At 42.7% G+C, this 16,031-nt stretch overlaps 1 protein-coding gene and 1 long non-coding RNA gene across 2 annotated transcripts in view; one reads left to right on the top strand and one right to left on the bottom strand.

Annotated features, from left to right (window-relative positions):
• Positions 1 to 5,165: 5,165 nt before the first annotated feature.
• The window catches only part of RHPN2 (rhophilin Rho GTPase binding protein 2), a 31,207-nt gene continuing 20,341 nt past the window's right edge, over positions 5,166 to 16,031 (top strand). Inside the window, exon 1 of the mRNA XM_064386868.1 lies at positions 5,166 to 5,713. Within this exon, the coding sequence (XP_064242938.1) occupies positions 5,651 to 5,713 (63 nt within the window). The 5' untranslated portion in view covers positions 5,166 to 5,650. The remainder of the gene's footprint in view (positions 5,714 to 16,031) is intronic.
• Positions 6,064 to 10,401, bottom strand: LOC135279459 (uncharacterized). Its single transcript, XR_010346687.1, has 3 exons — positions 10,360 to 10,401; positions 9,033 to 9,193; positions 6,064 to 6,533 (listed from the first exon to the last, which is right to left on the bottom strand). It is a non-coding gene; the product is annotated as an uncharacterized LOC135279459 (long non-coding RNA).

The raw sequence follows: 16,031 nt of genomic DNA, 5'->3' as shown, positions 1-16,031 counted from the left end.
TACAATCACTTTTGCATCTGTGTGGTACTTCCTTTTCCATGGTAAACTCTCTCGTTTACAATTATTAAACCAGGTGACAATTGCTATTTGTAGCTCTTATAAAAGACAATTATTCCAATGTTTTTTTTTTTAATTGCAATGAAACTAAAATATTAGCAGAACTGAATAGTTTACGTTCCAAATAATGTTTTTTTTTCAGAAATTTGTCTGGTAAAAAAAAAAAAAAAAAAAATCTGCATTTTTGAATGAAAGTTCACATGTGCCAGTGGATGTAAGACTGAAATTGAGCCCTGAAGCCATAGGTGGACCTCAGGCTTTTGCTTTCCAATATATAGTTTTCCACATCTGGTTCTGTATTGGTTCATGGAGAAGATCAGGCATAGAAGTGTCTTGTTATGTCTTTTGTTGTATTATTTAAAACTACCTCTTCAAATATATTTGTTATTTAGTTTTAAGTCATGCAAGTCACGGGAACTTCAGACTAAAATTTGTATAATCGATATATAATAGAAAAAGCAAAAACTCGATTCATTTAAAGGGTTTTAAAAATCACAATAAAGGAAAAAAATCATAAACACAGGAAGTATAAAAATCCCATATTTTTACAAACAATAAGACAAACTCATCTCTGCCTTAGCTTGCATTCAGTGGGAATGTTCTCCTGAATATTCATCCTGCTAACTCAGGGCTGCTGTATCAGTTGACAAAACAGTCACCTGAAGGTCAGCCCCTAAGGCATTGCCTTAGCTTCTCCAAAGTGCTAATTTTCTTTTTTTAAAAGACTGGAAAATAAAGATAAAACATATTGTTCTGAAATACCCAGATTTTATCTGTCGATCTCGGTTGAAGGCAAGGCATTAGCTGGGAAAAGTGGTGATGATTTTGCCCATGTTTGGTCTTAGTTTCCACATAAACTGCGATGTCTTGTTTCCAATGTGAATTCACAATAGAACAGGCAAAGCATATTAGTTATTTAATTGTAAGTGGGGTTTCGGTGAACACAATGCTGCAGTTAATACGTGCAGTTAATACCTCTAAGGTGAAGAAGCAGCACTGGAGCACTGCACATACAGCAAATCATATCGTGCTTATCCAGAGTCCTGACACTGAGTTTTTATACCATTTTCAGATTTTTTGTTGTTCCTCAGTAAATTTCTTGGTAAGGAAATCTTCCACTCCGTCTAGTAAATTTGTAATAGTCTCAAAGCAGATTCATATCACTGCTGCTACTGTGCCTCATGCCCTATTTTTGCAATTTACAATCTTTTCTTTTCCCTCCCCACAAATACTATTTCAAGAGTGGAAAAAAAAAAATCGACCCATGGTCATGTTTCCTCACTCCTCACCTAGTACTTGCTTACAGTAGGCAGATATTTGCTCATTAAGAACACCGATCTTCAGAAATAAAGGATGATACTACCTCAACTAAATCACTGCAGTGAAATTTATTGACATAAAGCTACAGGCTGTCAAGATTTCTGACAATCTGTCTTTCTGATCAGAATCTAAGTTTAATATTCAAAGCCAGCAATAGGAACAGAAATGTGTAGCCATGTGTCAGTTCAGAATTCAAAAACCTACCTTGAGAAGCAGCAGGAGTTGATGTGTACTTCTCCCTTCATACAGTATAATTCTAACATGCTTTTACTGGTAAGCCTGGGGGTCTCTCTGGGACAAAAGATTTCTTGTGACCTGCTACCACCATGTAGCCAAAAGTCTGTAAGATCGGAGATCAGAAACATTGTCTCTCCAGAGAGCAGCCAGATTCCTCTCTTGGATATGGAATGATACACAACCGGTACCTCATCAGGAGATTAATCTCCGAAACTGGGACTATTTCCTAGTGGCCAAAGAGAAGACTGTTGATGGGGTTTCTTATATTCACATATTTTTTCATATGATGGAGCAGGGGAAGAAGGGAGGGTTAACAGGACGAGTGGAGTGATACAAACATATGATAAATACATACATATATATATGTGTCTGCGGTAAGGGTGTTCAGATTCTGGTCCCAATTCTCATCCCTCTTACCTTTACTATCGTGGGACAAAACATGGCACAACTCAAGGTCTGCCATTACGTGCCTGTTTCCAGCATGGTAATTGTGTACATCACCTGGCTGCTTTATCTGTGAAAATGCACAAAGCCAGTTAGCACCTAGTTCTGCAAAGAGCGAGGAGACGTGAGTTCTTCTGAAAAGAACGAAAAGAGACGATGCAGAGATAAGAATCAATTCTTTCAGATTCATGCAGAACCGTTTTGCCAATTGACAGGGCTTAAAGGACACAGACACAAATGGAGAGAATGGTCTCATTTTACTATGAATAGTAAGGCAACACAATAAAGCTATACATTTAATGAGACAATAAGCTTACAACTCAGCTTTAACAACAAGTGAAAATAAGCAAGTAATGCACTTAATCATTTCTATACAAGAAAGAGAACAGAAATTGAGAAAGATATGTCACCAATAAAATAAATATCATCATCCAGAACCCACAATTGCAATTGCTGGTGAGCCCCATTTCGCGGAGAGGACCTGGAGAACTCTTCCTATCGATTGGGAAAATCCTACATGGTGCATCCACCCATAGGTGGGGCTTCCGAATTCGCCCTGAAAGGGAGTCCAGTTTTTATCGGCCCAAATCTGCCAGTCAAAGAGATCTGTTTATATTTTTAGCACAGAAACACCTGGGTCTGATGGCCAGAGCCCAGGCCTCGGCTGGGTGGGTTTTCCCTAAAATATCATACAAACAAACCTCTATTAATGTCAGTGGGGAAAGTTTCTTAAAATTATACATTTCTCGCAGATAACTACACAAGATTGTGGGAAAGTTTCTAAAGCAGCCCGTTTGGTGTTAAACAGGTGGCATAAGTGTCTTGGTCATCTATTTTTAGGTGAGTAATACTGATGGTGTTGGTCACACAGTGCCCAGGATTGTAAACCAGCCCTGGCTTAGGCCTGCTGCTCAGGCCTCAGCACGTACTGATGTTCTTTAGATGCAAATTCTTAAGCATTTCATGATTTCTTAGAGATTGTGCATGTCCAGTGCACCAGATCACAGAAATTACTCTCTTCAAATATTAAAAATAAATGTCAAGCAAACATCTGTATCTATACAACCCATTTTCCGAATGCATTAATCTGTATTTCTAGCCTATATTTCTCAATCTTTACAATGCAGCAACCAAGCATTCTGACTCAGGCAGTAATCATGAGGAAGTTTGTGGTATGAACCCAACTCTATTTAGGAATTCCAATAGCAACCAAAAAGCTACTGGAGACAAGATGGAGAGAAGAGCAGGGACATGGTTTTGAACATAAATCAGGTTTTGGAATGTCCTAAGCTGCAATTTACATTCCAGGGTCAGAGAACACTCCTACTCAGTCATTACACAGCTGAGCACTTCTGAGACCATACAATCAATATGTGCCTTTTGCAAAAAAAACCCAAACATGTTCACTATGTGCACACAAACCTACAGTGACTTAGTGAAGAAACACTCTCATTCCTAATGCAGTCATGATGAAAACCTTTATTGGAGTGAGGGGAAGGCACAGTCTGATCTGGCAGTTGTGAGAGTGCTGGCTGATATACCCCAGACACTAACACCAGGGAGGGAGCCTGCTATCTTGGACTCCTGCTTTTACTGTAGAAACTTACTAGATGTGCTGACTTTGCTGTATTCAAAGAATCCACCAGCACCGAGGAAAGGCTGCATGCTCTCACCAGCAGGTTAGAAAGTGTCTTTGGTGTTGTATCATGCAGAAATCTCTGCAAATTTGTGTTTGACACATAACCATGATAATCATCGTTGTTAATGGAGTCTTTGGCCTGACTACAGGTCTTAGGACTTTATTTGCAGTAATAGCTGTAGCCTTTCAATGAGTTCAGTTTTCAATCAAGCCAGTGACAGCAACAAAGGTTACATTAATGTTGTTTTAATTGGCAGATTGTATCAGCACAGCCTGTGCTGGCAAATTACTCACCTTAAACTAGCTTCTGTGTATTGCATTGGAGTTTTACACCGATTTGCAAGATGCGAATTTTAATACCCTTTTTATCAGATAAGTACCTTCTCTAATAGCATAAAATTTAAAACATTTTTACACACAGATCAGAAATTGAAGCAAGTTTGCTACTTTCACCTATTCATATTTAAGACATATTTTGATACATTCATCCAGTATCTTTAGAATTATTGGGGAAAAAAACAGTGAGGTGAGAGCGAGCAAAATCACAACAAACAAAATTCAGCTGCTTTCAAGACAGCAAATATTTGGATCCCAACTTCTGAGTTGCTGACTCTAGTATTTTTCCTTAAACACATGCAGCAGACACACAGTTTAACCAGCCTGCCTTGCAGAACCCTTTGGAGACCAAAGTATTTTCAAAGAACTGTTTCCATTAAGAATATAATTCTAAGGAGATTTTTTCCTTTGATTAAAAAAAAAATGTTCTCTCTTCAATTTTTTTTGTATTACACAACTACACCATAATTCAAAGAAAGCTAAAAAAAGGCAAAAATAAGGCTGGGAGGTGGGGAGGAAGGTAAGTTTGGCAATACTGACAGAAGTATTGCATCTTTCAATGCTAAATGTGGAGGAAGCTGTGTAGGTAAGGCACGGCTATGACTAGGAACCAGTATGGGCAAATTCCAACATTTGGAATAGGAATAGGAGCCAATATTGGCAAATTCCAATATTTGTGTCCAGTAACATTTGTGAAACCAGTTACACGAGGGCGTGTTTCAGACAGGTGGTCTCTGCAGCACGAACCACTGCAGACCTCCGCAGTGTCGAGGCTGGTCCCACAGCAGTTTCCTGAGCAGAGCCAGCCCCGTCTTTCACTGAGATACCGCTGCTTTTTTTAGGTTTTTAGGGGCCCGGGCTCCGGCCCCTCTCCCTGCCTTCACACAAATCAGGGTGCGGGCAGCCGGGCCCGCAGAGGGGCCAGGGACAGAGCAGCGCTGCGAACCGTGGGTCGATACCCGCCCCAAAGCGGCCAGTGCCAAGTGGCCGTGTGGGCCCGGGCTCACCACAGTGATCCTCCTCGCTGTGGGCAGCACCCGCGGGGCTGGGAGCGCCCATCTCGGAGGATTGAGCCGCTCTGAGGGGCAGCCACCCGCGGGGAACCTCGCCTCCCGAGGCGGTCCCCGGCGGCCCCACGCTGCCGGGAGCGGCCGCTCCGGGTGGCCACCCGCAGGGGCTATGGCCAGGCTCGGCGGCGCGGGAGGCCGCGGGGAAGCGCCAGGAGGCGAGCGGTGCCTTCGAGGCAGCCAGCCAGACTCCGCACGCTCCAGCGGCTGAGGGGGAGCGAGCTGAGCCGCCACCGCGCAGCGGCCACCTGGCTCCGCTCTCAGTCAGCCACAGCCACCGCCCGTCTCCGCACGAGGGGCACCTCAGCCACCCCAGCGGGAACCTCTCTAGGGAAGAGGCCCGGGGGTCGCTGCGAGGACCTCGCCAGGACCACTGGGCGGCGGAGGAGCAGCGCCGTGGGGCGGGGCAGCTCCTCCCCGCCACCACCGGAGGTGGGGCCGGGCGGTGCCGTGGGGCAGCGGTGGCATTTCCGCAGGGTCGTGGTTTCGCCGAGAGAGCTCGTCTCGTGGCAGTGACGGACGGACGGACGGCTGGTCGGTCCGCCTGAAGATGACGGACGCTCTGCTGCCCCGCCAGGCGGCGGAGCCCAGCGGGGACGGCTACTTTCGGAAGGTGGGAGGCTCGGTGGGCAGCCCGGGGCGGGTGGGTTGCGTGCACAGCGGGCTGTGTGCCTGGGGCAGCGCCTCCCGAGGGCAGCTCGGGGTTGGCGGTCCCCTCTGCGTCGCTCACGGTCCGGCTTCTCCCGGCGGAGCGTTGTGGGCTCCGTCCTGTGTTAGCGCACGGGCGTGGGGAGCAGCCTTGGGGGAGGCGGGATGGGGACCTGGCCCTGAGGGAGCGCGGCGCTCGGGCTGCCCGGCGCCGGGACCCCGGCGGGCCTCCCCTGCTTCTGCGCTGGGCGTCACCCTGAAGGACGGGAGCCCTCGTAGCTTCCCAAAATGAGTCAAATTGCACTTGTCCGCCGTCTTTTTGCTGAATTTATTTATTTTTTACCCCCCTGTTCTCTTCCCCGGCTGCTGCTCGCTGCGTCTCCCCGCGCGCTTTCTAGTAAATTGCCTTGTGTACCTGTAAGAAAGTTTACTGGAGTCAGGTAACGAAGTTAACAGATTCATTAGGAAGTTCCTAATGAACATCTGCCCTAATTACTTTTCAGACTGACTGGGCGGCTTATGCCATAACCCGCACCTGAGTTCTTTTTGCACAACAGTAATTAGAGTTAAGTATTGCCTGTAATGCAGCCCTGTGGGGTTCTGTGAACTTCACTGGAGGTAAAGGGCAGTCAGTGAGTGCCGTTTCCAGAGAGCTTTGATTCGGCTTTCCCTCGCTGTTTTTAAGTTCTCAGCACCTGCAACTCCCGTCCGTGGGTTTCAAGTCGGGTGTAGGTACATGGGGGTTTTTGTGTAGATTCCGGATCCAAGACCATGAGCTGTCTAGCCTGTGGAGGGGGTAAAAAAAGCTGCATACATCAGGTTGTTGCTGCTCGCCTTTGCGCAAAAATAGCCCCATTACGCACTTCAGCAACCGCCTGGATTACGAGGTAGGGAGGCACATAGGCTTTGCTTTGTTGCCGTCTTTACAGACTGTTAGATTTTTTTGCCACAGTATTTATCACATTCATAAGCCTGCAGGAACTTAAACAACATTGCGCTTTAGCAGAGGAACTGTTTCTGGGTGAGAAGAGCCAAGCTTTACCTGTGCCAGCCATGCTGCAAGGAATCACTACCAGCTTGTAAACAGCTAGAGAGACTGAAACAAAACTTGGACCAAATCTTGTCTGGCTTCCTCATTTGAGTAATCCTACTATAATATTTGGTCAGTAAATCACTTTTTGCTTAGTAGTCTTTAGCAGGACTTTCTTTAGCAGTCTTTCCCAGTCATACAATGTGGCCAAGTTGTAATTACTGAGTTTTCATAGCTGTGTTTTCTACACTAGAAAGCTCATAGGCTGCCTTCAGGCATGTTAGTAAAAAAGTTGACTTTTCATGAAGTAAGTTACTGATAAGGACTAACTGAAGTTTAGTAGCAAAGTTATGCCTCAGGTCATAGGAGTAGTAGATCTTTTACACTCAGACTTGCTAAAAGACTTAGTTTATTTTAAATTAAGTTGTTGTATGTTGCAGTTATGGTCACTAAAACAGTATTAGATCAGTGTAAAGCCTATTGGACAGGAATTAAGTTTTTCTCATACATGAAAACACTGTAAGATCAATTTAATACCTAATCAGGAGCATCTTTCCTATTACTTTAAGACATAAGTAATGAAAAAGTGGGAATGTGGTCAAATCTGAATGAGCCACATGCTGCAGTGAAATACTCTTGCCTCTATTCCTTCAGATCTTGAAAAGGTTCAGCCAGCTCATAAGTATCTTTATTAAGTTATGAACTTCAGATTAGGCTAGATGCTCAAAGCCTTTAGTCCCTAAAAGTAAGAAGGGAAATAGTATATCTTGTTATATGTTGGTTGAATGGTCTCAAAAGTCAGAGCTTTAATTCTGATTTGGAAGTTCTAGGTGAAGGGGGAGGAAAAACAAAACACTAAAAAAACTGGACCAAAACAATCCCACTCCTGGAATCTTCAACAGATACAAGCTGTGAACCCAAGGAGATACTTTAAATGTGGTAACTACGTGTCCCTGTGAACGGTATTCTTGGTGATTCCATGTGACTGAAATTAGAGCTTTTGATGTGTGTCCGTGGGTCTTCTCCCCTTCCCCTCTGAGCTACCTTGGTATTGTTTTCTCCTTCCTTTCTAAATCACACTGTGTGTTTTCCTGAAGAGATTTGAGGGTTGGTTTACCACTTTTGTTGGTGCAGAATCACATCAATTTCCAAGGATAGTCTTTATGTTTTTAGGTCAAAAGACACTTAATTGATGTTTTTTATTCTGTAAGCTATGTAGCAAGGTGAAAACACTTGCTTTGCATCAGTCCTGCTCAAACATGGCTTCCAAGCACTACTTACACAGTGAGGTTGTCTCCCACACTTTCCAAGAATATTGTGCAACGTGAAATTTTATAATGGAGAAAAATTGGGCTTTTGATGAGTGGATTACTATGGGAAGTGTGTTCAAAGTCCTTCTTGCTCTTTTATGCATTAGGCTTTTTTAAGTTTTAAATACAGCATACCAGAAAGCAACCCTCACTATCCCCAAGATGCAGTATGTAAAACAACTTATTTACTTAATTTTTTTTTAGTGCCTTTTTTTTTATGTAAAACTATGACTGGCCAGAAATGGGGACACAGATGCACAGTCGTGTGTCCTGCTTTGACTTCTGTTGTCACACTAAGAAGTGACTCTGCCATGAGTCTGAGATGTGATGGGTGCCAGGAACTGAAGTCCACTTGCACCCTTTCTCACATTTACCCTCCCCATTCCCTTCCACTGATGTCAGAGCTGTTCCAGATGGACCTTTTCCCTTAACCTGTCTTTTCCCACTATCTCCTTTTTTCCTGTGGCAAAGATTTATAATTTATATGTACAAAATCAAATTCTTCCTTAAACCTGTAAGATGCTTTGAGCTGGCTCAATGCTGGTGTGTCTTTTGTTGGTGTTTTTTCTTTTTTAATCACCTACTTTTAAGGAAATTACCTGTGCAGCCACACAGGGTACATATAACTATCACTGTTGCTCCATTCACTTCCTCTTATATTGCCCTTCCAAAACCCTCTTGAACCGTTTGATGAGCTGCAACCAAACTTGTGAGAAGAATTTTACTTTTAAAAGCAAAACAGACTACAACAAAAAACATTCTTTGTGGTGTCCTGAAGAGCGTATGGCAAAAGGGAAGAAGCACCTTACTTTCCATCAAAAAGATGATAAACCTTCTGCCTGGAACTTTTTAATTTCTGGGATGATAATGTACTAGGAACTGGTTTTGCTACTGTTCTGTTTACCTTGGCTTAGTTCAGTGTACATTGCCAGGGCACACTGTACCTGTTCTCCTGGGTGGTGTGAGTGCTCTTGGACCATGAGCCTCATATCTTGACCTGTTCTCTATGGAGTTTCACATTCCTCCACTGCTGCTGACAGCAATCTGTGAATCAGCAGTGCATGTCCCACACATCCATCCGAATTCTGCCCCCAGTCTTCCTTGTCTATGAAAATAATGACAAAACTAATGAGAAGAGCAAAGAACAATTTGTTTTAAAAGTGTAGCAAAGCATTTAGACAGGAAGTATTTTTCAACAGACCAATAGTAATTAAAGAAGCTGGTCTGTTGTCATGCGTTGCTTTGCTTACATGAGATGCTTCTCCCAGCCATGGTTATTTTTTATTTTTTACACCTGCCACAGTTCTGTGGCTTGCTTGGTCTCTCAAATGTCTTCCTGGGTTTTTTTATTTACCTTTGAATTCTTATCAGAGAAGCAGCTTTCTTTTTCAAGCTGTTCTCCCCCCCTTTTTTTTAGCAGTACACCACTCCACTTAACCAGTAAGCTTTTGCAAAGTAAATATCCCTGAGACACATTAACATACAGAAATCAGGATATTTATAATATAGTGCTCATCCAGTCATGGGATCCAGTGCTTGTGTGATGACCTGTTAGTAGGGCTATGCCTGCCTTATTTTTTGTTTGTTTGTTGGGGGTATTTGTTTGTGGTTTTTTTTTTTTGTTTTTTTGTTGTTTTTTTTTTTTTTTTTTTGATGGGTAGGAGCAGCGCAAGGAAGAGATACCTAGCAAGTTCTTTCTACTCTGTGATTCCCACCTTGACTTACTGCTTTGTAACACCTTACACTGGCCATATTTTCAAAGTTGTCTCACCAGTCAGCAATAAATGGTAAGAAACAGCCACAGTTAATTTTCCAAGGTTAACATTTCTGCAGCTCTCTGCAGCTATTGGCTGGCTCAACATGGAACATCCCAGTTTGGTTGTTCTGGATAGCAGTCCACTGTGCTACGCAAAGGCAGAGCAGTAGGACAGCTACCTTAATAAATCTTTAGATTCTGATCAGTTAAACAAAGATGCATAATTTTTTTCTCTTTCTTCAAGCTTTGCTTTCATCTCTGAGGCTAGATACCTATCATATATACCCAGGTGATTCAGAAAGAATGACTGTGTATTAGTCCCCTGGGTTAGGGAAGAAGGCTAAAAGCAGAAGCAAGCAGCTCCATAAGCCAAGCACCAGACTGAAAATGATGATAGGTATGGTAACTAGCTCATGAATCAGCACTGCCTAATTAACTCTGTGTGTTTCCCCTCTTTTTGAGCTTTTTTCTGCAGGGCTTCCCCCCACCTGTTGTTAGTGTATCAGTTTACCAACCTGCCACACCTGTCCTTCCACTGGGGTTTAGCTCCTGGGGTTCTTTTCAAGTCATTAGTAGCCAGGCAACCATCAACATTAGCATTGACACAGGAATATTTATTTGGCTATTTGTTCTCTTTCCACTTGTCTGGCAGGACAGAAACAGCATAGCAATGATTCATAACCCTTGTCATCCAAAGTCCACTCATTATATACAAATTCATAAAACCTAAACCAGAAAGTAGGCCTTCATGTGAAACTAAGAATCATCTGAAACTTGATTAGTCAAGAGACAGATGTCTCTGATGAAATATGAATGTTAATTTTTCTTAGTGAGTGCTGTGACAAGATGTAGGAAATACATATTTGGAATCTAATACAATAATTACTTCTTTAACTTTATACTAATCTTTGGGCTGGGCACTCAGAACTATAAAATACTTCATTCATAGCACAAGTAGATCAGGCTCTGGAAGACCAGATCTTCCCAACCTCTTTATTAAAGCAAGAAACAACAACAACAAAACACCCAGATAAAACTTCTTGTGCTTCTGAAAGATCTGCAGTATATAGTTAAATTTTCAAAACTGAACTAGTGGTAATATGCAAAAAGAAACATGAATTATAGTACTGCAAGAAGGTAAGGAAATGACAATTTAGCAGGACTTGGGATCAGTTCTAGAAATACTGTGTGAGATATGCTGTTTGCTACGGTTGCTGTTAGAACCACAGAAGTTGTGTGCATGAGTTCCATCCATCCTCGTTATTTAAACATACATGTTTGAGTACCTGGAGGATATGGCCGTTTGTGTGCACTGCTGGGCTTGACAAGCTGCACAGGCTGCGCTGGCTGGGAAGGACTGCTTTCCTTTCAGCAAGGAGGCACACCCAGTTTCAACTCTGTGTCACCTTCAGACAGTGTGGCTCATCTTAAAAGTTCAAACCACTACTTCGTAAAGCATATTTATGTTAATTTTGAATACTTACTGCCATTACTCATTGTTTGGCAAACAGTCATGATTTTTGCATTCATCATGACTGGACTTCTGATGTGAACTGTGTAGAAATGCTGCTTGGGAAAGGGATCTTCTACAGGGAGGAAGACAAAACTAAACACTTGCTTGGACCTGTTTGCTGAATAACTTTTTAGTACACAGAATTTGTGTTTTACACAAGGGGGTATCTTTCCCAGGCTGTGTATTTCTTGAGGGTTTTTTTCAGATACTGGTTGTTTTCACTGTTGTCTACGCAGACTTCTACCTTTGTCAGATGAAGCTCTTTTTTGATTTAGAGGTAGGGTAGCTGAGAGGCATTTAAAAAACTTTTATTATGTTTTTAGTTTCATATAGAAGGGTGAGATAATACAGTTGTAATTCACACCATCACAATCAGAAGTATTTCTTAATTACAATACATTATAAGTGTTTCTTGGCTTACTAGTTTTTGCTACACTATGCTGTAAATGCTTTAAAGCCAATAATCTAAAATTACTTCTCATAAGTCTTACTATAATGCATTTTTCATAGTTCTATTTTTCTAAAGTATCCAGCCTTATTTGTAAGGTTATCTTTTGACACTTGTTTCTAGTTCCATTTCTCTCTCAACAGTGTCTGTCCTATTCCATGGCATTTCTAAGTCAGCATTCCTTATCTCAAAGTTTGCATACAGATACACAGTATGTGAGCTTTCTGTCAGGCGTGGAGAATTTTCTCTAAATCCATTTCCCACACTATCCATCAGTTTTATGGCAGCTTGATTACAATTAAGAGTTTAAGCCTACAAATGAACACAAACTAGCTGAGTGTCTTCATCCCCTTTGCAGCAGATAAAAAGAGCAACATTTTCCAAAAAGCGAAATATTAATTCCTTGTAGGCTTTAGGTGAAGTTATGAACCATATGCTTAAACAGGTGAGCATATCCTGAATTCAGACTGCTCTATCCATAAGAAGCCTCTTATCAAAACTGTCACACTTGCAGGCACACTGGAGGTTATACAGATACCTTGGTCTGTCAGGGCCTTGCCTGTCAGGGCCCAGGGCTGGTTTTCCTTCCTACAGACAATAGTGCCTGGGGACCTCAAATGGAGGGAAATATCTCTTATGCTTTTTCTCTTTGCAGAGGGTTTCACTGCAGTTTTGTACTCCTTGTTCAGTGGGAGCTTGATCAAAAGTTCATTATAATGAAGAGATCACATCTATGAACTTCATGGGCTTGGGAATCAGGCACTTGATCTTCCTGAAAAATTTCTCAAGTGAAGCTATAAAAAAGTATTGGAATGATGTCATCAAACCTGTTTGGCACACAGAAAGGGCCAGGGAGTTCTGGAAGGAAGCTGCAGCTTTACAGAAAAAATGAAGGGCAAGACAAGGATACATTTTAGAAGGATGATTGAACTCCGTGGTCAAGAAAGAAGTTGGAAGGAAATACCTTTGCACAAATATGGAGACAACAGGCCTGAGATGAGAATTAAATAGTCAAAATGAATGCAAGAGCAAATAATTTGTGAGGTTCAAATGAAAAATGGCATGGATAGAATGGAAGGAGATAAAACTTGGAATAGCAGTAGCAGAAAAGACTATACAACACAAAATGGAGGAAAAGCAAAGTGGGGAAGAGCAGCTTCATTCCAGAAAAAGAAGCAGACTAAGAGCAGACAGCAACTTGTGGCTACAAGACCATGTTATACACTAAAGTGTGCATTGCTTATGTCTTTGTGCATAATTGTGTGTAAAAGAGATAACATATTCGGTAGTTAAAGGACTGCTTCTAATCTGAGGCGAATGAATGAGTTTGCTGCATGTGTGTATTCTCTCCAGTAAAAAGTTCATCTGCTATGTGTGTCATGGTTTGACACTGGCCAAACACCCACGAAAGTCTCATTTGCTCATCCTCTCTTGCTCTCAGCTGGGCAGAGGAGAGGGAGGAAAAAAAATTAACTAATGGTTCATGAGTTGAGATGAGGAATGGGAGAAAACACTCTAAGGGCTCAAATTCAAAGGTATAAAGTAAATTTATTGTTAACAGAATCAGAGCAGCATAATGAGAAGTAAAATAAGCCTTTAAAACACCTTTTTTCCCCACAGCACCTTCCTCCTTCCCACTGATAGTGCAGGGAGACAGGGCGTGGGGGTTTTGGTCAGTTCATCACTCGAGATCTTCTGTTCACTCAGGGAGAGTCTTTCCTCTGCTATGCCATGGGATCCCTTCCCTGGGCAAACAGTCTTCCCAGAACTGTTGTGATGTGGGTCATTCATCCACAGGGTGCAGTTCTCTGAAGCCAGGCTGCTCTAGTTTGGGAGCAAGAGCTTTCTCTATCTCTGGCAGCAGGGCCCTCTCTCTCTGTTTCGGTCTCCCAGTGGCTCACAGCTTTCTGTGGCACCCACCCACTCTGTTGTGAGTGCATTTCCCACAGGCTGCCGGTGGATCTCTGCATCCCCTGTGCACTTCATGCATTACAGAGGGACAGTTTGTTCCACCATGGTCCTCACCACGGCTGGCAGAGGAATCTCGGTGCTGAGACTTGAAACTCTCCTCCCTCTCTTTCTTTCCCACCGACCTTGGTGCCGCCATGTTGTTTTCCCTCACAGGCCCTCACTTCCTCCTCTTCTCTGACTGGAAGAAAAACTGCTGCTCATAGGAGCCATTGCCAGCAAGTTCCACCAATTCAAAGATTCCTGCAGGATCTCAGAGCACCGAGAGGTTGATTTTGTCCAGGTTCTGGACAAAAGAAAGGATTGCTCTCCATGTTTCTGCTGCCGGCCAGGCGGCCCTGAGGCCCTGCACAGGCAGTGGGGATGCCATGGCACTGGCATTGTTTAAACCTCTCCTCGAGCCGGGTGCCAGGAGGGAGAAGCCACCACTGCCCCTGCCCTCCCTCCCACAGCATGGCTGGCCAGGGGCAGCCAGGCAGGCAGGGCTCAACTCAGGCTGCTCCGATATGGCAGCCACGGCACCTCACTACTCCTGGGAAAAAAATGTGAACTGTTTTGATTTTCTTCTTAAATGTGGCATCACAGAGGCGTTGCCAACCTCTCTAACTGTGCCAGCAGCATGTCCATCTTCAGAGCCATCAGAGGTTGGCTCTGTCAGACATGGTGGAAGCTTCCAGCAGCTTGTCACAGAGGCCATTTCTGTGGCCCTCCCCACTGCTAAAAAACTCGGCTGTGCCAACCCAACACAGTGTGTCAGGCTTGCTGTGAGAGCTTTCTCAATGAAGAGAGCTGTGGGCTCGTGCTGTGAGTGGTATTTCAATGCAGTAATTCAGTGTGGTGTGTTTTGAGAAGTTATGTTGCAAATGGTGCTTCTGAAGATGTTTGCACCAGCTTCCTGTCATTTTACCTGTTTATTACAAACTTTTCAAACTAGATATTTAAAATTAAGATTATTTGGATTAATTTAATTGAGCTCAATTAATATTATTGTCTTCTCTGTTGTACTAATCTGCTCTAGTTTTATCAGCTCATTTCTCTGTTGTCAAGTCAATTTGCTTTCACTTGACAACAAATACGTGATTTGAACTTCAAATACCTGATCAGAATTTCATGTTCTGTTTAAATACTCACTTTTGTTTTGCTGGTATGTCATTGCTTGACCACTCATAATTAGAGCTTGTTAGTAAACTTTCAAATTCTCTTACAACAAAATCAAATTTTTCTAGTCAAAACTAAGAGGGAGAGGTCCAAAATAGTGCATAATTTAGTGGCTGGAGTAGTTGAAAGAAGTCTTAGAGAGGTCTGAGCCTCCTTCTTGTGTAGCAGACAATACAGTAGGACTCTGATAAGCTTTGTAATCATACCCAGTGAGGCCACTCAAAAGGACATTCTTCATTTAAGGGTAAGCCTTAAAACAGTGATTTTATTTGCTTCAGAATTATTAGTTGAGGCTGCAGGGTTATGCTGGCAGACTCTTGAGTATTGAGGTTCAAAGGCATTTGATACTTTTTTTAAAAGGGGTGGTGGAGCAAAGAATAAATTGTGGAAGGGAAATTTCTAACATACTTTAAAAAGGTGTTAAAATAGTGTTTCCTTTAAACAAAAAAGGACAAACATGCAGGCCTATTCATCTGTAGCAGTTTTAGCTTATCAGTGCTCAGAATACAATGGCTCAGTCCTGCTCAAACACAGGTTTCAGCAGTTTGAGTCTTGTGTAAGGTATGCACATCCATGGGAGCATTCTTGTGAGTTCTGTATTTCACACTTTACTCTTTAAGAGCCTAATTTGGTAAGAGTCTGACAGTTTCATCATTTCACCCTGTTAAGCTCTCTCTTGACAAGTTTGAGATGTGAAGAGAAGAGCCTAGGGAAGGAATTGTACTGAAGGTCTGAGCCACCAGAAGGAAAGATCAGAGCTCCTAAAACTGGGAGCAGGCTTTTGAGCCCCAAACTTTGAGCACCACAGCATGTTTTGGATAGAGTTGTATTTCAAGGCTGCGTATATACCAGTGTGGAACTGTGATTCACAAGGGTTAAGCAGAAGCTTTGATGGGAGTTGCTGTCTTGCCAGATACTGTTTTCATAAAATCCTAGCAACTTAATAACATTCTGTCATTTTTGGTTGCATTTGCAAAATTTATTGAAAATATTTTTAGGGGAGAAGAGACTGGCTTACATGTGTACTTAAGGTTTAAAACAGATATTTTCTGTTTGAATTTTGATGTTAAAATGTACTGTGGTCATGGTCTCTTTTGGTT

Source organism: Passer domesticus, chromosome 12, assembly GCF_036417665.1.
Source record: "Passer domesticus isolate bPasDom1 chromosome 12, bPasDom1.hap1, whole genome shotgun sequence".
In the NCBI taxonomy this organism is placed as follows: domain Eukaryota; kingdom Metazoa; phylum Chordata; class Aves; order Passeriformes; family Passeridae; genus Passer; species Passer domesticus.
The sequence above is the reverse complement of the archived record's forward strand: the minus strand, read 5'-3'. Positions and strand labels throughout refer to the sequence as shown.